This window comes from Diadema antillarum, unplaced genomic scaffold (assembly GCF_040938485.1).
Source record: "Diadema antillarum isolate AM-2024a unplaced genomic scaffold, OU_Dant_1.0 scf00000077, whole genome shotgun sequence".
Lineage (NCBI taxonomy): Eukaryota > Metazoa > Echinodermata > Echinoidea > Diadematoida > Diadematidae > Diadema > Diadema antillarum.
Window position 1 is genome coordinate 132,394 of NW_027270966.1, and position 22,743 is coordinate 155,136.

Consider the following 22,743-nt stretch of genomic DNA (forward strand, 5'->3'; position numbering starts at 1 on the left):
AATGAAATATATAATTATAGTAATCCCAAATGCTTTTGCTTTGCATACACTGTATCTGTACTCTAGACTTACGACAAAAAGAAATAGACATAGACTTCTATAAATATGCTTTTAAAACATTTGTAAACTTTCTTTTATCATAATGTATTTTTTTTCCAGCTTTTTCATTTTTGTGTGATAAAGAATTGAGATGATAAAAGGTTACCACACTATTGACTTTTTATCATCTCAAAGTATTTTGAATCCTGTGTGACGGTTTTCTTTTTAAGGTGAATAGATCACTTCACTCTCTGCATACAAGCAGAAAACCAGTCCCAAAGATTGAGTGTATTGGTGGTGGTGCAAGGAAGTTATTATTTTTTTAATGCAATGTCATCATAACCAAGACACTTATGAGGACACTGTAATTAAAAATACCTGTATCTGGAAGTTTGGAGACTCCTTTCCAATAAATACTGACTTAAGTTGAATGTAATCTATTCACAATACAGGAAGATATTTTGTCTTTGTAGTAATCCTGTCCTTGAAATGATATAAATAAAAGTGGTTACTTGGGTACATGCTTTGACAAGTTTTGTATGTTTTTGTGAGATGTCAGTAAAATCCACACAGGACTGTATGACAGGTGAACTGAAGATGGTCACAATTGAACTGATGTGAACACATACTGGACAACCGATCATACTGGACAACCGATCATACACTCCCAAACATTCCTGTAACATACTGAGGCACTATTGACTAAAAATCTCTCATGGGAGTTTCAAGCATGCTAACGTCAAATTTCCATGCCTGTAAACTGGTATTCTTAGCAGCACTACCTTGGAAAGCTCAGTATTATCAAACCAGTGAGCGCAATAGTATCGATCGAGGAGGTGCTGTTCATTTGCTTCTGTACTTCATGCACACAATAGGGGGGTTCACACGTACACCAATAAGCGGGATACAAAGCTCGAGATTTGCATTGCGATCGGTATCTCAAGTTTTTTGCAGGTGTGGACAGAAAAAACCCAACAATTAGCGCGATAAGCATCGCAATGCTAATCCCAAGAAATTTTGCGCTACTTCATCAATTAGCGGGATAATTCGCCCCGCGCCGGTACGTGTGAACGGTTGGGTTTAGAATCTCGAGTTTTTATATCCCATCTTGCAATGTGCACATCACAACAGCAAGGCCTCTGTGAAGAGGTTCTTAACCTCTTTGGCGCACCACAACAACAGCGCGTGAACCACACCACCGACGCGCAAAAAACAATGGGCAAAGAGAAGCGCGCGCAGGCAGTGATAGAGAAGGGCGCTGCGTGACCCAGTTTGCAGGCTTTGCTGTTACCTCGATCGGCAATTAGCGGGATAATTCTGTATGTGTGGACGGTTGCAAAAAACTCGAGATTCCGAGCGCGATCACTATCCCGCTAATTTGTAGCGTGTGAACGGTTGCAAAAAATTTCGAGATATGGAGCGCGATCGTCATCCCGCTATTTTGTACGTGTGAACCCCGCTATTGTAACTATCACTTCCCTAAAACATCAGAATGCTTCCACATAACTTCGCAGGAAGTATACGGGTGAAAACAATCCATATTTACAGGAAGCATACAAGAGAAAACAATCGACACAAACACAAACAAACTGACAACTGAGAAAAAGCACTTCCAAGAATATGACAATCTTTTATGCACATGTGAAGTGAACAACTGTGGTGGCATCTACTCTCCCAATTAGCTGTATCAACAAAGCATGAGAAATATTTCATATATTACACGTAATAACTGTATATATAGATATAACAATGATAGATATGAACAAAAATATATACTCTGTAGATAAGGTAAAACAATAACACACATCTGTTCTCCCTGTCAGGAATGGAACCCATTTTTTTTTTTCTTTGCAATGACAGGAAACATCCCAAGCACATGTATTTACCTGATACCATCTCTTGGAAAAAATAAACCAATTATCAGTCTGTAAATTGGCAGTAACACTCCCATTCCACAGAGATTTTTTTGTAAGTGGTCGCTTGTCAAAAGCAAAGTTTGTTGCTTCCAGCCACCCACAGAAGTGCATTAGATCGCAGTCTGATGAATCTGACTTATGTTGGTCGACCATCAGGTCAGTGTCAGACATATCTCACATGATCCTCATCAGACAATCTTGCCTCGTCTGATCACGCCCGACATGCCCGATGAGTAACTGATGAGAAAAAAAAAAATTGATGTGGAACGGGGTATAACTGGGTGAAACTGGGTGTAAGAAGTCCAAGTCCCCATAATATCACACTGCATGACATTACCTGTACTTATAGCACTGATATCCATGGAATTGGTGTTCTCACTTCAGCATTAAAATTTGCCGCCAATATTATTGCTGTACTCATGACTTTTACACATGAAAATATGTCAATTTTACATTCATTTCAAAGAACACGAAGTACAATCACATGCTATGTCCACTCTGACATACAGTAGCTTGAATACATCTTTTTGCTTTATGTATTAGCACGACTTTTCAATGACATACAGTTAACCCTGTCTTGGTAAAAATCAAAGGAACCAGAAAAGTCTTTTGACTTCACATGAATTTTGACTTCAACAATAGAGTTATATCCACCCTGGGTAGAATTTTGCCTTCGATTTAGTAAATTCTTCAACTTGTGTGAGGTCGACTTTAGGTTCACTGTATGTCAATAAATGCTTTGTATGACATTTTGACCATACGTTGTACATTCCAATTATTGGTCCACTAGGGGGTCCCTGTTGCACCATCATGGACATCAAAGTAAACAAGGTGCCACAGTCACGTGAAATGATACCATTTTTATGTATGTTCTCCAAACAATCTGTCATAACAAGTGGCAGGTCTCCCAGCAAAAACCATGGATAAAGTTGAATGGTGGTGGCATAGTGCACATTAAATTGAATCACTCTTTTGTTCATGATGGTCTTATTCTATTGGTTGCAAGATTTTCTGTGGAAATCAAACTTGACTGATGACCATGAGCACAGTTTGTTCGCAATAATCGCTGTAACTCCTATGTCTCTTAATTGATCTCATGGTTTGTTTGGTAGCAGAAGAGCAAGCTGGTATTCTGGATCTAGTGAAAAGGTATATCACATGACATTTCTCAATTTTAGCAGCTTACTGTGGCAAGTCAGAGTCAAGTTCCCACTAAGCGTCTGAGCACCGCACGGTGTACTTACTCATGGCCATAATGTATAGTGCACAAACACTAAATTAATTCTGAATGACAAGAATACAATTAGACCTTCAGATATAATTGTAGGCATCATGAAAACCAACACACATACACATAGTGAAATATACTTCACTTTCATAAACTTGCCATATATTTAAGATGTGATACATGGGCATAATTAATGCAACCATCGATCACTGTGACAAATTCATGTTTAATAGGTAGAGTGTATTTCCTCATTTTTTTCAAGAATCAACATTAAAGTCAAAACCTAAATTTCATATCTCAGATTTTCAGTTTAAAGTTTTGAAAACGATGTGCTAATGAAAAGTGACGAACCTGAATGCAACCAAGAAAAATGAAAAGATCATACATTTTGTCCTCGCCATCCTCCAACAGAAATAGAGAGAAATCAGAGATAAAACATATGCACAGCTTTTAAATCTACAATCCAGCATTAGAGAGAGAGTAATAATATTACAGCATGGTGTTCCAATATTTTCTCAGGAGTGCAGGAATGTTATAACATGTTTTTCTCCCAAAAGAAAATATTATGGCAAATAAGGATAGGACAGCTTTCGGTTGGCAATGATGGTGTTTATGTCTAGAACCCAACTATGTATTTTCCAGAAAAAGGACATGAAGTCTAAACCGGGTTGGCATCAAATAACTACATTATTATCATTTATGCTTTCATATCACTGTAAAAGTGGAAACTTTTTCAACTTTTCTTTTTTCTTTTTCTTTTTTTTTAATGCGAGGGCTCACATATCACTTACAATTTGGGAGATGTGTGTTTATATAACTATCATTGTAGAATCAACCATATCAGGCCATAGCCCCTAAATGATCCAAACATAAAATCATAATTTTACAAATAGTTCTGCATATCAGTGAAAACTACACTGAAGTGCACACACACAAATGTCATGTACATGTATTATACATTCTATGTGTTGGTGGTGGTGGCATGTGTGTGTGTGTGTGTGTGGGGGGGGGGGGGGGGTAACCAACAAATTGTCCATAGTGAAAAATTCCAATACAGAAGAGAGGTTGAAGATGATGAAGAATGATTTAACATCGATTGTACAGTCTACATTTGGCATAGATTGTGAGGTTACATGGACCCTGGTCACATAATTTCATTGGCAAGACAAAGTTTGACACACTAACAACTGGGGAGTTGTAGAACACGTCTCACTATCAAACTGTAAAGCTCACATGGTTGAAATTACACATGTATACCAGTATAACTATTTCTTCTTCAGTTGCTATGATGGAGGTGACAGTGCTTCATAGGAATAACACAGATTATTTTCATCCATTCAATCTGGGACAAAATAATTTGACTTGTTTCAATGATTGTCCTCACACGACTAGTGCCAATGCTGATTAGGATTATGCCGGAAGCCCGGCTGGCCTCCACACAGTGAAAAAAAAACAGGAAATAGCACTGTATATAATTGAAGGTCCTGAAATGGCACGACGTAGTGCTCATCAATACTATGACCTTGGATGTGACAAATCTGCCTGCAGCAAATTTGACACACACTTTCAAAGCAAATGCACATAGAGGTGTCAAAGGCAATGATGTTTGCATGGAATGACAGTAAAGAGATAAAAGGGGAAGACTTTAGGGGTGGGGTGCAAACAACAGGCGCATGTGTGAACAAATATCACACACTGTAGGGTGTATCAAGGTATCTACAAATTACAAAATGCAAGGTACTATATGCAGAAATACACCATCACCTACATGTACATGCATGACGACACTTACAGTTTTGCAATAAAAATGAAATGCAGGCAACAATCGGTCTGCATGGGTTGGCAATGGGAGGGCAATGGGAGGGCTATGAATGGTCCAGGCTACTTCTGAAGCATTATCCTAAAGACAGCAGACAGAATGTGGAACCTGCCCCCACATTACACTGGTCAAGAACACTACCGACTATTAAAGGCGAGTTGGCGGGAAACAAGAAATTCGGCTTTAGCTGCACAGCTGGATAGTTAACCTACAACCAGTTCAAATCTCAGTCTACAGATATTCTAAAATAACAAACTTTTTGGGTGTTACACAACATTACTATTAAAAGTGTTATGAGTTGACCTGTGTTTCTTCAACACCTGATTTCCTGAACATTTTGCTGCATCTTTTCTTTCAGACTAATCTCCTAAAACTGGTCAACTAGTTGCCAGTTTTCCTTTTGGGGGATAGATTTCTTCAATATTGAGAGGTATAATAAATTACAAATCACTGAACAGCAAATAATCCTACAATTTAAATCGAAACTAGATATATCGCTACGGCGACTGATATGCCTCCGCCATAATGCATGGTTCTCCTAATAGGTCTATAGTACAATGTCTTGACAATGTGTGATGACAGTTTCACACAATTGGCAAAATATTAAAATGACAGGTTTGACACAAATGTGTTGAATATTCACTTTCCTAGAACTAGGTGCAATTGGATGAATGATTAAAATGTCAGAGTGGAGGTATTTGGGGAACTGATGATTTTTACTTGACTTTTGACCCTTTTATAAGTTTATGCATTGAGTAATTTTCAAGGTATTGAGAAAACGTATAATTTCAGTATCAAATGGGAATATAGCATTATCTAAACCTGGCCTTAGACCTTTGACCTTTGACCTCACAGTTCCAAAGAGAATCACTGTTAGGTTGAACATGCATAAATATGTAAGTTTCATAATGATACCTTGAGTTACTTTTGAGATATGGAGGAAAAAGTGCAATTCAGCACTTTCACTTGACCTTTTGACCTTTGACCTTTTGGCAAGAAACTTCCCACAGAATATATATTGGGTAATACATGTATACATGAAGTTTAAAAAAAAAAACCTTCCGGCATTGCATAAATATAAGGAAAGTAGTGATATTTTGAGGAGTTGACCTTGACCTTTGACCCCTGACCTTCGAACCATGACCCCCAACTTCCCTAGATAATCACTGCTCATTGGAACAAGCATATATACTAAGTTCCATGAAGATACCTTGAACCATTTGCGAGATATGGAGAAAAACATTTTCAACCTTTTTTTTCACAAAATAACCTGTGACCTTTGACCTTTGACCCCGTGACCCTAAAATCCAAACAAAGTATTATCCCCCCAGGATATACCCTCATACCAAGTTTGATGTAAAACCACCACACGGTTCTTGAGATATCGACAAAAACGAAACGGGACGGACGTACGTACGTACGGACGGACGGACGGACGACCCGAAAACATAATGCCTCCGGCCACTTCGTTGGCGGAGGCATAAAAAAGAGGATATCTACATTCAGTTACTCTATCAAGCCTTTCGGTGATAGAATCGTACATTGTATATGACATTTCAAGACATTGATGCATACCAGGACTAACTTTTACTTTAATACACAAAGTTGCAAATTCTACTTCTCTGTAATGTTCAATGACTTGCTCCTGATTCCTTTCTTGAAAAAAAAAATCAAAAGAAATTCTGATTTATTGTCTACTAATTATTCATAATAACATGATCTCATGTTTTCACCAAAAACTCTTATCAGAGTAGCTACTTGGAAGACAGTGATTCATCATGAATGTGCACACCACCCAATTACTAGCTTAAAAGAAGTAGGTAAGTTTGAATAAAACCTGAATCGTAATGTTGTTTATAAGACGTCCAGTATCACTCCCCCAGTGCTCCAGGTGATGAGGAAACCACTGGAAACTCTAGGCCCTACTTGTGGTACTGTTAATGATGTATGTTGCACATCTACAATTGTAGTAGCCTTTTACTGACTGCTTATGCGCTTCCAGCAAGAAAGGTCAACTGATTTTAGCATTTCTCACTTTGTGTCCCCCTGGCAACAACCAAGTGAATAATGGTCATATCTCTATCAGCAATATTTATACATTTTTCCATGCATTAATCATTGCCTTGCAGATCCACGGTTTTGACAGAATTATACATAATAAATGACACATTTTCATGCAAAATTTAGATATACATTTCAGATCTACTCATGAACATGTTAAACATGTAACTGTGCAAAAATGACTGATGTATATAAATTTAATGTAAATCAATGAAGATAAAATTGAACAGGTGTATGATACAGAATACAGCATAGCATCATTTCTGGAGTATTTTAACAGCATTGTCATATTGACACCACATATTTTAATCCACAATCATATCTTAAACACATTTCAGACTTTTTTTTTTTTTTAATCCCAATTGCTGGAAATGTCATTTGTCACATATAGCCAACTTACTTCATTGAAAAGAAGAATATGAAACATTTTTGGGTTGCTTTCAACAACACTTGAAGAACGTAGACAGGCATTGACAGTTTTCAGGCAGCAAGGTCACACTACACAAAAAGATATTTGTCCAAACAATTCGAAACATGAACCCTCATATGCAGGATTTGAGTTTGCTGTACATTGGCAATACAGCTTAGAATACTGCTTAGACTTTAAAGACAAGAGGGATCTCACCAGATTGTCTGACATGCTACGTGTATGAATCATTGACATTGTTGCTGAGTTATTTCTACAAATATCGTAACATTCTTCATCATCATCATCATCATCATCACTATCAATCTGTGTTACATTAGATTTGACAATGTCAACATAAAACTTTTATGCTTTTCCTACTAAAATCATTTGTAAAGTGTCACACTACCCCTGAAATACTAGGGGGAATTAGAGTTGGCAAAATATCGCTGGAGTTCTGAAATCATATCCAGTTTAATTTGTCATAATTCTGACATACAGAGCAAAAGTGAATGAAGTGCATAAATAAAAACACAAACAAACAGACACTCCACATGTATCTTCAGGACTACATATCATAAGATGTGGGCCAGATTGGTACATCAATTTTTAAAAGCAAGCTTGCCATCAATGGCTTAATCCTATAAATCTTGCTGGTGTGCACAACACCGACTGCTTTTCACAAATGCAACAGGAACACAAAAACAGTCAAATTCTCAAAGATGAGTTCAATTTCATGGACACATTAAACCTTGTTGCATATAATCCCTGATGGCAAATGTGGAAATGAAATCTCATCTATTACAACAAGCAATTTAAGAGGAATCTACCATGTATCTAACAGCTACATGGACAAAGTATCTTGTGTACACGGACATATAATTTAACAAAATGTATCTCCACATCAACAACAACAACAACAAAAAAGTGTTTGTTATGCAAGCAATGTGTAACACGGTGCAGGAAATGAGTCATGCATATCTCTGTAGCAAAAGGAACTGAATACAGTAAATTCATATCTTTGAACTTATAATAAAATTATTATCTTTTTTTTTTGGGGGGGGGGGTGGGGAGTTGAGGGAAGCTGATACTTGCAATATTTTTGAGTAACAACAGGAAATGCACTTAAAAGAATCTAACATAACATAAGAGGCAGTGATTGTGTTTTCAATTTACATGTATATAAATGTACATAAAAGATCATTCAAGTTCTTCCATACGTACATGTGAAGTACCTAAATGGGTATACACATACATAAGACATACCATTATGCAGCACTGTATATCTAATATTTTCATGGAATCTTGTGCAGTGTATATCAAAATATTATCACAAAGAGTAACTATACTCAATGATATTACAAATCCCTAGCTTTCACCAGTGCAGTGTATGTAATGATGATAACATAATGTGCACATGCATCAGACAGATTAAAAAACGGAAAATAAAATTGTTGCATAACACTAAACAAGGGAAAAGGCTAAACCCAATGCCTCCAAAAAAAAGTGCTTGATATTTATAATCTCTTCATTAAAAAAAGAAATAACATGACATGAAGTATATCTACATGTTATCAGTTTATATATCTTTCCTACACAAGCTTATTGCATAACCTTTGATACAGGATGTTGTGCATTTGGCGCAATTATCGCTAGTTAAGACTTGTGTAAAGAGCAGTTTATGACAGCATTATCCCACATGTGCACAAAAGTGGGTGTAACATCCATGACAAACTGGTCTGCAATAATCTTCACATACGCTCACTTTTAGCAGCAACATCTGCATCATTCATACGAACCACATCCATGCGTGATCACAGGCAAGTGTCTTCGAGACAACTGCCTTCCTTCAGAGAACTGTCAGGCATTTGCAAGAGCACATTTAAGGCAACAAATTTGGCTTTTTTTATAGGCTTTCACGAAAAGAACACTCTTTGGACGTAGATGACCTCCGCTCGGCACACGGGGCAGCGGCTGCACTCCTTGGAGCACGATTCACAGCAGAACATGTGACCGCAGGGACAGAAAACGGTTGTCATTTCCTTGTCTAGACAAACCTGGTAAAAGAGGCAGGCAGGAAATGGTAAAAGAATGGAAAAGCAAGCTATGATTTTGAATATTGAACAAATATACAAACCAGATCAAGCGCATGAAGCAGGTATTACAGAATTGCTATAACAAGTTGAACACCATAACAAGATACACAATGAGGCTGACAAACATATAGCATGCACAAAAAATAATATTTTGAACTTTGAGACAAGAAGAAAATGTACAATAAATTGTTTCTTATGTGTTGTTTGAAAGTTTTTTATTCCTCTTTTCACATTTTTATTTCTTTTATAGCATCTTAGTTTTTTAATACAAGGTTTTGCAATAACATATTACATGTACTCATACAGAATGACAATTTAATCAAACTACCACACAGCATTTTGTGTAAAAGCATCTTCAAATTTTTTGAGCAGCAACCCAAAGCAAGGGAACACCTCATGCGTGTTTTCCTCTTTTTACTTGACATCAACCATTTTGAGAAAATACACTTGGATTTTATTTGATGCTCAAATTCAAGAGTAAAGTAATTAGTCTTGTGTCTCACTGAACTAGCAAAACAACAAAGTTACTACATCTTTTTAATCTATAACATTATATATATCATATCATTAAATGTCCTCCCTTTTTGCATTACTGTAAAAGTGGAAATTTTTGCAATGTGGAAACTTTCATGCATTTCGCATAACCAGAAACTAGCATTAAAATAAAAGCACGCAAATATTTTTGCTTGTCATATGTATCAGTATGTGAAGTCTTGATACCGCAGAATTAAAAACACGCGAAATTGATCTTACTCTACGGAGCGTGAAAAATTACTCACGCGAAAATATCTACTTTTACAGTATATGGGGTTCAAACCTGTTCATCAATAATTATCATTTCTGGATTTCAAGGAAAGGGGCTTAAAAGCCCCTTTCCTTAAAATCTATCATTTCCCCCTTCCATTAACCCTGGCATGAAGCCAAGAAGGAACAGGTGGCCTACCTGGCACAATCTGGAGTCCTGGAGACTGGACAGCTGGCTCTGGAGTTTGTGCACCACCTCCACGTCGGTGCCCTTACCATTAAGGCTCCCACTCCCTGCCTCACCATGTCTGCTTGCCTGCTAGGGAAAGGACAGAGGGAGGGTTATCCTAACATATACTGTTTACGCCGAATATTGCGGCAGGTTTTTATTTTCGCGAATTTCGCGAGTAAGGTGCTATTCGCGAAATTAAAGACACATGAAAATATTGACTCTGATGCTGATACGAATGTGACGTATGCGTTCAGTACAGGACTCCACAATCACAAATTTAACCACTCGCGAAATCATCGGGAAGTCCCGATTCGCAAACATTTAGACTCACTATTATGGCATGTACAGCAGACTTAAGTTCCACAAGCCTGCAGGGTTTTGTTCCCATGTGGACTTAGATTCAGACTTAAAGCAGTTCCCCAGTTAAAGGTATGTTATAGAGGGTATTCTCCAAGGCATGTTCAAGTTGACCTATATCATAAGGGTCAAATCAAATAAACAAAGAAATTACAGTTCATTACTATAGGAGAAAACATTCTATACATACTGTGTTATCCTAGCAAGAATGAGACTGTAATCATATCGCTGAACTTCAGTCTCAACATGGCATAATAACGGAGGAAATGACACATTTATATGAGGTAGAGGGATTCAACAAAGTATTTACAAATGAAACACAACAAAAATGGCATGACATGGTGTAATCAAGGGGGGGGGGGGTTATGTGCCATTATATGGAATACCAAGTATTGCCATAATGTGGGACAAGGTAGAACCAAAATACATGCAAGTGTGATTCCTGCTACATGTGTGACGATCTCATCACCCACTCACAAAGTGAAGAGAAGAGATGATAAAATGTTAATTATAGTATTTGGACCTCACCCAAACTTGTTACCCCTTTATGGGCCCGACCACTGCCACTGTCATTGAGAAGTTAAAGGTACAGGAATATTTTTCACCTCTAAAAACATCTAAATACACGTACAGCATAACTTGGCCGTAATGCTTCTGGGTCAAAGACAACATAATCTATATGGTCCTGACCCTGGACCCCCTTATAGTGGCCACTTACGCTATTCGAGTAACTTTGACTTTCGACGATTTCTGCTAGGTTTGATTAGAATACGATAATGGGCAATTCCGCAGTTAGGTGGACATGACATGGATAAAAGAAATGTGCCTCTTTATCTTACTCTTTAATCTAGGTATCAACTAATGCCATGGATGTTCACCAATCATTAAGGTCTTTCAAATTCAGTAGATTTTATCTTTTGTATTGATTGATTTCGCGAGATCTAAAACCATCATTTAAAATGTACATGTGGGACTGGGGATGCTGAAATTCACTTAAATGCAAATTACAGTGGGTTCCTTTGAAACTTTTTCCTCAAAGTTTTGCTAAAGGGTAAAAGATAAATACATTTAAATACTCCAGAAGTCATGTGACATTTTGTCAATTACAAAAGGGTGAAATGACCTGCGGAATTACTCTGGACAAATGTAACGTTACTAACCGTAACGTTACTAACCATGCTTTTGGGGGTCTAGCTAAGAAATTATTGGTCGAACTGCTAAAAAACATTGTGTGAACATTTGTCATGATGCAATAATTAAAATTAATGCAACACTTTGTTTGAAGTAACTTGAATTTTTGCACACTTTTTGTTACAAGACATTGATTTTTTTGTCATGTCCTTTTTTCGTAACGTTACTAACCAGCCCTTTAAGTTGCCATAGCAATGCTATTATTTCTTGGATTGTATTCATTCTTTTCTGTATCATAAACCTGGGAATGATGAACATGTTTTTGACATAATTTTGGCTTGAAATGAATAAATGGTAATTTAGTAGTAAAAACAAATATCTAAATTTGTTCAAATGTAACGTTACTAACCGCGGAATTGCCCTAATGGTCTTTTTAAAAAAGATAATAACAATATAAAGGTACTTCGATGAACGACAACAGATAACATACAATGCCAAAAAAACAAAAAACAAACTAACAAACAAACAAAAAAACACCGAAAAAAAATCAGTAAGACAAATGACAAGGTCTGAGTGTATGTTCCATGTACTTCTTGCTTCTGTTCATCACTGTGTTAGAGTTTCTAATTTTATCACGAACCTTGGTGAGTTTCGTGCTCACTTTTGCATCAACATAAACTAAATCAAGACGCAGCTCTCCCTGTTATGCCCCATAAAAGCATTCACCGTCGCTGGTACCTCCTCTTTGGCCCCATAAACAATTATAACATGTTTTTCTTTACCTACTTTTAAAGATATCTACACACAACACTTGTGCTTCTTTACGGCATTGTTACCTTTGTGGAAAAATCAGAGCTACATGTTACCAAAGCCTCTTCTATTGTGTAAATACGGTGCTATGAAAAATCAAAACAAAACAAAAACAAATATGTTTGAAAATGCTAAATGCTTCAAAAAAGTGAAAATCTGAATGACCACATTCAACATACTCAGTATTTTCCACACTGTGGTGTTAGAATAGCCAATTTACTCCGTAAAATATATTCCGGTGGGTACCACAGGTGTGTATTCTTCTATTTTCCCGTCTATGTTCTTGACACTACACATTTACCATGCTGCAAACGTGTGTGCTATCAAGTGCAGGGCTGTCAATGGTAGCCCATCAAAATTAGGGAGATCCAAGGAGTGATCAGAAATTGACTTGCATGATACATCTCAATGAGCCAATATAATTCCCAAATCAAGATTGCCTTATCCAGACATGAAACGTAGATAGTGAAGTTTTCTGGAAACCTCCTTGCAGAATCAGGGAGACTTGGTCACTCTACAGCATGCTACCTGGACTCTTACCCTGTGAGGAAGGGTGCCCTCTGGACTGGAGTCTGGGCTGGAGGTGTCTTCTAGCGTGGCACTAGTTGGTTTCTGGACGGGGCTCTGAGGCTGGTGGCCCGTCGACCGTTGCCGGAACAACAGGATCTCTTGGGAGTGAGTGCTCCGCAGCGTGTTCATCTCTGGCCAGGCATGCTGCCTGCTGTAGGCCTCCAGATCCAATGACCATCGTTGCTGATATTTCAAACAAATAATAGCAGAAACATTACTATAAACAGACCTAAATATCAACTCTGAATCTAGCTGATGTTGCAATTACCTATAATGACACATAAATTCCATCCATAACCTGCAATATAGGCTTTATAGTGCTTATATTGATGAATGACTGCCAATTTTTATGTTCTCTGTGTAAAGCGTCTTATTATCTAGAGCATTATCAGTGGTGCTTGACTTGAATGTATACATTGTGCTCTCAGGGATGTCAGCATACTCCTGTGGTAGTGTTACAGCTGTCTGGTTTAGACATCCCTATCTCTGCTTCTCCACAAAACAACTACAAAAAAGGATAAGGAATTGTGCGTATGGAAATTGTTCAAAAGAAGTCACAGGATTCAAAAGATACTGACAGGCAAAATATCCTCAGCTTGAAACAAAATACTTTGCCTGCAAACCTATGCAGACATACAGTATGCAGGACTTTGGCCTTTTATGTCTTGTTTTGTTTTGAAATTTTTTTGGGTGGGGTTGGGCAAAGATATAATTATGTATAATGCTCTGCTGATTGGGATTGGGAATGCTTAAGTGATGTACAAACAATGATACTAGAGTCAACGAAAAAAGGCATTTTCCTTTGTTTGGGATAGATATATGTACACGTACCTGTACATATGATGAGTGCCTGAAAAGGTGGCATAAACTAAGCTGACAGAAACAAGCAAGCAAATATCTGACCAAAAGAAACAAAACTAAAAACAAACACAAAACAAAACAAATCAAAACAAAACAAAATGAAACAAAACAAAACAAAGCAAACAAACAAACAAGGCAGAGATTTAAGTTACATACATCTTGTACAGGACTGTGTCCAGGATGCAGTTTCCTCCACGCACTGTCATAGGCCTGTCGTCGGGTGTGGCCCACGTCAAAGCGGTACACCTTGCCACGGTTGGTGTCTGGCCGCACCAGGACGAGAAAGGAACCGAATCCTGTGTGGGAATGCTGCTGCCTTACCACACGCTCCACACTTTCACACTGCGTAACATGAGTGAACCAAGAAGAGCATGGCAAGTGATTAAATTCTGTGTTGTGATAGACTGCTTTAGTCACCTCCTCATCAAATGCGTCACATTTACAGTGAGATTAAATCACAAGTTACATCTAACTTGTGTCCTGGACCAAAAAAGATGATTCCTGCCAGGTATCGATAGACTTGCATCTAGCATTTTATTTTAAGGAGAGAATCCCCAATACTCTCAAGAATGTACCCCTCACCAACATACCGGTATCACCCCTTACAGCCATCTGCAACATTTAAGCACTTTGTATCTTCTGCCTATGAGAATGATTCCAGCTGATGTTGGTTTCAACCTTCAAATCGGCTTTCAACAAGAACAAGAACAACAACAAAGTGTCAAGAATTTACATAAGATGGATAACTGCCACTCGGTTAAGGAGACAAAACAATGGGCAAAAACCAGTTGCACCTGCTCTCTTCAGCCCTAAGCACAGGTGGCCAAGGTTAAAAGGATTTTATATGATCTATTTTTGAAGTACAAATGGCTGGGAAACACTGAGGAGGGACAGTCTACCATGTGTATATCAAACAATAATTGATAAGAAAGTAAAATGGGACGGGAAGGGGAAGAGACAGAGCTACATCTGGGCAATTTGGGTAGAGTGAAATATAATTATAGAGGACTGAGAGAAATGATATTAAACATATGGGACTTGCACAGTAAAGGCAGAACGCAAAGCGACACAGAAATTACTGACACAAAAGTTCACATTTTAATTATACCACGATGATAGCACTGTTATCACAGGTCTACACATATTAAAGATAACATAAAGTTTTGGTACCTCAAAAGTCTCCCTGAGTTTCCTTGTCTTAGTTTGTGTTTCAGGTTAAAGTACCTTTCATATAACTGACACTGTGAGACTTACTCGCCCCAAAGTGCTCTCATGTCTTAGTAATCATGCAATAATGGTTTCGTACAATACATGTATATTGATTCTCACGGTACCGCGTCGAGTCAAACTAACGGCTCGCTCGAATTTTTCAGAGCCCGCTCTGCTCTGCTACGAAACCATTATTGCATGATTACTGAGACATGAGAGCACTTTGGGGCGAGTAAGTCTCACAGTGTTAGTTATATGAAAGGTACTTTAACCTGAAACACAAACTAAGATAAGGAAACTCAGGGAAACTTTTGAGGTACCAAAACTTTATATTATCTTTAAGTATATGTACAACTAGTGTGCAGGCTAGGGCAAGGAAAAATAGAAACAATTTCAACATAATACAGAAAAACAAAACAAAAACAACAATAACAGATGAACAACTTTTGTAAGTACACATAGTTTAAAATCCATACTACAAGTTTGCAACTTCAAGATACACAATGCTTTCTCAATAATTCTACAAGTTTAGCAAATGTAGCACATTTTTCATTATAGAAATACTCTCTACATCTCTCTCTCAGTGTCTGTAAAAATTCATACCCTAAAGAATGTGTGTGATTCTGTGAAGGACCGGAAGAGAGCCTGCGCAATTTTCCGTGATGACTGCCGAAACTTGAGCGCTGTAATGACGTCTTCAATCCCGGTGCCTTCCGATGCTCGGTAGTAATGGACTGAGAAGTGGTTCTGATGATAGGAGACTTTGCTTATGTCCTCATATTTGATGCTGCAGGGAAATAACAATATCACTTGGGTAAAACATGGAAATAGATTTACTTTAATTAACATGAAATTGATTTTTAATAGACAAATTACCACATGTTAGTTCATCTAACATGTACGGTTAAAACTTTGAATTTTCTTTCTAGGTTAATACTTTGAATTTTCTTTCAATAATTTACCTTGTGACTTTACAATTATTGTAAGCTGCTGTGTTAATACAAAAAATGTATACAACTTTAATTACACCTACAGCCTGATGATCTGTAAAATGCTATATTTTGATTGCGATAAGTGTCTTGATCAAACACACCAAAAATGTGAAATATCCATGCCTACATGACAACAATTTGTTCATTCAGGTCACCATACAGTAATGAACTAATTTTTCATTTCGTATAATATGACATACAAGTTGCAAGACCCGACAGGAATATCAGACTTTCCATGCCATGTACATGGAATGTTAATCTCTCCTCACATTTTGTCATCTTAAATCAAAATCTATGGATGAGTTCATGCCCAATTTTTCTACACCTCAAGAGCTTCAAAAAAGACTACATTACTAAACTCTATTTATCTAGTCAAAAAGATGAATTGCTGGTGCCAACATGTACACCCTGTCTGCAAAATGGATGTCCCTTTCCTGAAAGGATAGCTATGGATCAAGCTGGCACAAGAGCAAATGGTCTGGGTCAAAATAAACACACAATTCTTATATACTTAAATCAACATGCTAGACAAAACAAAGGTTAATCTATTTCCTATTATGAATCAGAGCTGTATCTTGGTCCTCTGGAGCATTGTTCTTGAGTCTTGTTTGATGTTTTCCATTTGTTTTCTTGTTCATTTAAAGGGAAGATAAACCCCAAGAGCAATGTGGATTGAGTGAAAGCAGCAACATTAGTAGAACACATCAGTGAAAGTTTGAAGAAAATCGGACAATCGATGCAAAAGTTATGAATTTTTAAAGTTTTGGTGTTGGAACCGCTGGATGAGGAGACTACTAGAGGTTATGACGTATGAGTGGACAACAATACCAAGAAAATATAAAGAAAATTCTACAAAAATCCATTTTCCATGAAAATTACAAATTCCATCAACTTGATATTGACATATGTTAAGGGTAGCAATTATTCCCCCTGCTTTCTGAAAGCGGTTGGTCCATTGCTCTTTCATAATTCTAGAAAAGTGAATTTTTGTTGAATTTCCTTTATATTTTCTTTGTATTGTTGTCCACTCATACGTCATATCCTCTAGTAGTCTCCTCATCCAGCGGTTCCAACACCAAAACTTAAAAAATTCATAACTTTTGCATCGATTGTCCGATTTTCCTCAAACTTTCACTGATGTGTTCTACTAATGTTGCTGCTTTCACTCAATCCACATTGCTCTTTGGGTTTACCTTCCCTTTAACCAGACAATACATACCTGAGTTTTAGTTCTCTGTTCTGTGATAGAATCTGCAGGCCAGTATTACACACTCCAATCACTACTGGTTCTCGCTCCTTTGTCTCGGCTTGGAAATACTCCACTCCGTACCCGGGCAGCTTGCTGACCGCTCCGATGAACTGAATCTCGGAGAAGGTTGGTGTCATCGTCTCTGAGGAGATCTCCCGGTGGACTGTTAGGACATGGCTGAGTGTCTCCTCACTAAGAAAAGATCGATTGGGATCACTGATGTACAATTTACTATAAAAACTTTATTGACAATTGTAATCAAGGAATGGGTGATTGGAACATTGATTATTCTCATAATTTCTCAATATTTATTATTTTCATAATTTTCATTATTCACTGTTTTCAAGTTTTCAAAATTCATCATTTCATAATCTTCATTCATTACATTCATTATTTTCACATTTTCAAAATCAATTATTTTATAATTTTCTTTATTAATTACATCATTTTCCAAATTTCCAAACTTAATTTTTTTTTGCATAATTTCATCACACATAATATTCATTATGTGCAAACACTAAGGCTGGTGAGCATACCTGTAATTTCTCATTTTGTGGGCTAAAGGCACGGAATACTTTGCCAAAGGAACTCTGCACTCATCACACTTGGTTTTAATATTTAACAAGAATTCGAAAAAGTTCTTATATTCTTTTTTACTTTGTCAATGGGATGACTTTGGATGTAAAGTGCATTGCTCAGTTTATTCAAAATGTGCTGTGAGAAAGACTAAGTACTTTAATATTATCATTATTACTACTGACTCAATTATTCAGCACTATACCTTCTGTATACCTAACTGCTCATTCTGAGTCGACATTTTTGAGGGGAAAAAAGTTAATTGACTGATGGCTGTGATGGTCACTCATAGATCACTGTAGTTTTGTGATAAATTAAAACACACAAAATAACTGCCCACCTTGTAAGCCATTCTTTTCAGTGCATATGATCATTGTCATACAATTAGTGTAAGCCAACAAACATAGAACAGGATAGGAGTAGGTGGTCTCCCACAATATTCCTAACCATCATGTCAACCTTTCACACACTGTGAAGTACACTACTAATCATTCATCATGCACCCACCACACAAACCAACCTCCCCTCCCCCTTCCCCTCTCCCCCTCCCCCCCCCCCCCCAAAAAAAAAAATAAAGAGCAATATCAACTGTAACAAACAGCCAACTGAGTTGTCTCTGCTTGAAAAGCTACATTATTGATACACAATTCAGCAATCTCTGTCCTTGATGATGATGACGATGATGATGATGATGATGATGATGATGAAACAGCATTTATGTAGCGCAATTTATCTGTAGAAACATTCAAAGGTGCCCATCTTAATGGATTTTGCCCAAACTCTAATCAGTGCATACATACCTTTTAGAAAAACCTAGATAAAATGTCAATTACTGATGTTTTCTGTAAATTGTGCTGTCACAGGTACAGATTGACCAAAAAAACAAACACACACACAACCTGAAAACATGCCACTGCCCCCCCCCCCCCCCCCCCCCCAATGCAGAGGCATTAATCATAGCATATCAAGTTATGCATGAACTTTTCTAGCCTTGACCATACAGCTTCCTTTAAAACCCTAACAAATATTTACATCTACATTGTATATGCCACAGAAAGAGCTGCAGGTCAAATAGATCACTGTATCTTCATTTTACTACATGGAGATGAACCTAAGATTATAAAACTGGAATTATGAGGCCAGTATGAAGATCCCTTTCTGCTCAGGACAGTCACATAAAGTGTGTGTGCATGGTATAGTAGGTTGAGCTAAAAATAAGTTAATGCGTGTCGCTGACACCGTCAGGCTTTCACACCTCTGACAAATCATGATTGATCTCTCGACCACCTGCTGGCCCATTTCACACCAGGGAAGATCTCTTTTACAGTGGATGGGCAAACTTGAATCACATAGGGTGATTCTATTGTCACTTTGGAGTATTGATATACACATGCATGTTGTAGAGGTGTGGCTTTTTTTTTTTTCTCAACAGAAATTAATCAGAATATGTCAATACATACTGTATGCTTGTTGCATCCATAAAGAAATTAGAAATAATGTTAGGACTTTATTTATTGTTTATGATTCAGCTTTGAACAAGTGCCTGTGAATTGAGAAAATACTGGCAAAAATGGCAAACAGTATCTACAGGGCAATTCTTTACAATGTCGGGTTAATTTTAATCCGCCAATCTATGTGCATAGTTGTATGAAACACCGTAATATGATAATAAGTGCTGTATAATTGATAAACAACAACAGAGGTTTCAGCTGGAACCTCTTTGAAGCACACTTTCAATTTTGAATGTGGGTCAGCATTCTAAATTAAAAACAATACAGACTTACAATGATTCAAATAGATATCTAGTGTTCTTTCTTTAAATAGTTAATGTTTATATGCTTTTTACCATTAAGTTAAATATTATTGTCCTGACAATGTGTTCTCATCATCTGAAAGGCCTGGACATATGTATGAAAACACTTAACAATAAAAATACCATGACATTTTATCACAATGAACTCAGTTACAAATAGGTTTTATTTTGCAATTCTGTGAAGTAAAAAACAACACAAAAACATTTCAATACCATTAAAAGGGCTCTCCACAACATTACAAGATCTCTCAGTAAAACTTGGATCTAAAATGCACTGTGAAGATATACAGACTTGTGACAATGTATCACAAAGCACGTATGAAAAAAAAAAGGACAGAAATTTGCATTGATTCTCCAGAAGGCCTGAAAGTATTTCGGATTTATTTTTAACTTTATTTTGCTTATTTTTGGTATTTTCTGAAAGTTGCTTTTTCAGTTACATCTGAAAACTGGGGTAAAGACAAGTAAGTCATGCATTTCTTGCTATCTTTCTTTCCCCCCCCCCCCTTTTGGGTTCTCAAGACTTTGGTTTCTCCGTTGTCCACTCAACAGGAGCCTGACAGGGTACATAAAAACCTACAAGTCTGCACTACTATTGATACTCTGATATATCCATAGGTAGGATGTGCCTGCACCAAGTTTCAGGATAATCTGATAATTCCTCCATCCCTCCAAGCATGATAGAGTCTAAATCCCTCTTTTGTCCTTTTGCACAATAAGGAGCGAGTCAGCACACTTAGCAACAAACCCCACTTTTCAAAGTCCTTCATCTCAGAAGTTGCCTCCATACAATGAATTTTCTGCCACTTAATTTCAGTGGGGGTAGGAACATGCAGTTTTGATGAGTTAAAATGATTCTAAAGCTGAAAATCTCCTGTAAGATTTAAAATCTGACCAACAGGCAAACATCTGAACGATAAGCTTTTTACTAGTTTTGTAATAAAAGGTAACATGCATTCACAGAGTCTGATCTTGTGATCTAGGAGACTGTCTATGAATAACTGGGAGAAGCACTCTGAGAGTGCAGACCTCTGCCAAGCAGCTCATTTCCACCACTGATCTTGTTCTTCCATAGAGATCAGTGATTTCCATCCACCTATTGTACATTTAATATATAGATGATGACTGGTGGGGGAGGGAACATACCGAATGTTCCTCCCGAAGGGTTTGAAATGCTATTGAGGGAGGTTATAAGTCCCAAGACGAAGTCGAGGGACTTATAACCACCCAATCAACCAACAAACAAGTGCTGATGAAAATATAACCTCCTCCCTTGGCGGAGGTAATGAATTCAAAAAATTTTCAACATGAATATGATAAAAACAGGAAAACCAAATGAAGTGATTATCTACACAGATGTAGCCTTAAAATGATGGACTACAAAATTATATTCTTTAAATTATCTTACTTTGTTTTTTGGGTAAAATGCATTTGTCAAGACACAACAAGGTTTCAAACACTTATCAGCATTTGACAGCATGAATGGATGAAATGCCTTTTCAGGCAGCCAATGTCACATTGTTGAATGATAAAAGGAAATATTTAAGGAGATTCACAGATCTTCAGCCCTGAAAGAAAGTATAGATTCTCTCAACTTGTTGCTGAGGTACAGGAAGGCAAATTTCATTTGAACACTTTTTGGAGGAGCTGGGTAAAGATTTCACATTATTTTCCGAGAAAACAAAATCTTCGTAATAAGAATTCCTTCCATATCTTCTGTCTTGTTTAACTACTACTTCCATCACAAATTAACGCAATGTTCCCATCTTGATAGAGTGGCACATGGAATTTGAAAACCAAACTTCCCCAAACTTCAGAAAACTTGCATTTCATGTTCCTGCTATTCTTTTTGCATTTTCTGATTCTATACAACTTTTGTAAATTCAAGCCATTGAGTCTGTTCAATGCCCTCACTCATGAATAGTAAAGGGCGACAAAGTTCAGATTCGTATCTATGCATGTGCGCTACAGTACGATGCACGTATGTGTGTGTGTGTGTGTGTGTGTTTGTGTGTGTGTGTGTGTGTACATTTGCACATGTATTCACTCTAGACTTCTCTTTATTTCGGGTGGAGTATCCGCAGCTTAATAAATGTCTCACTTGAGGTCTGGAAGAATGGTATGGTACTGGGTTGGAAGAGCCTGGTCTGCATCTCCTAGTTCTGCCTGAGCGATCAATCCAAAGAGCTTGATCTTTTCTTCTTGGCTCACAGCATAGTGACCCAAGAGAAGTCGGTTCTTGAGAGTGAGGTAGTAGATGTGTCTGTCAAAAAGAAAAAGAATCAGAACAGAGTTCATTGAGGTTCATAAGATTCAAGCGAGAAACAAATCTTATCATTCCAAACGATTCAATTTCTCCATTGATATAAAGAAAAAGTAACCTTCCTACCAACAGGCACTTTTTACTGTAACATAACTATAATACAGTCATGCAATACAAAAGTATACTATACTTTAAAAGTCTTCAAAGAAAAATAGCAAGTTTTAGTTCCTAGGATAGTAATGGTAAAGAAAATGAATCCAAATCAGCTGAGGCCCTCTGCTTGGTGCAATATGAAAGCCAGCGCTGGCCAGATCTACTTTGCTTTGCTGCAGCAGTGAGTAATCATGGTGTGTATGTCACTTAATATACTT

General features: G+C 37.3%; 1 protein-coding gene across 1 annotated transcript in view; it reads right to left on the minus strand.

Annotated features, from left to right (window-relative positions):
* Positions 1–9,074: 9,074 nt before the first annotated feature.
* LOC139717576 (E3 ubiquitin-protein ligase MYLIP-like) overlaps positions 9,075–22,743 on the minus strand; it is a 28,357-nt gene continuing 14,688 nt past the window's right edge. The window contains exons 3-9 of the mRNA XM_071629083.1: positions 22,211–22,372; positions 17,691–17,912; positions 16,083–16,266; positions 14,427–14,612; positions 13,380–13,592; positions 10,509–10,625; positions 9,075–9,526 (exon numbers count right to left, since the gene is read on the minus strand). Of these exons, the coding sequence (XP_071485184.1) occupies positions 9,386–9,526; positions 10,509–10,625; positions 13,380–13,592; positions 14,427–14,612; positions 16,083–16,266; positions 17,691–17,912; positions 22,211–22,372 (1,225 nt within the window). The 3' untranslated portion in view covers positions 9,075–9,385. The remainder of the gene's footprint in view (positions 9,527–10,508; positions 10,626–13,379; positions 13,593–14,426; positions 14,613–16,082; positions 16,267–17,690; positions 17,913–22,210; positions 22,373–22,743) is intronic.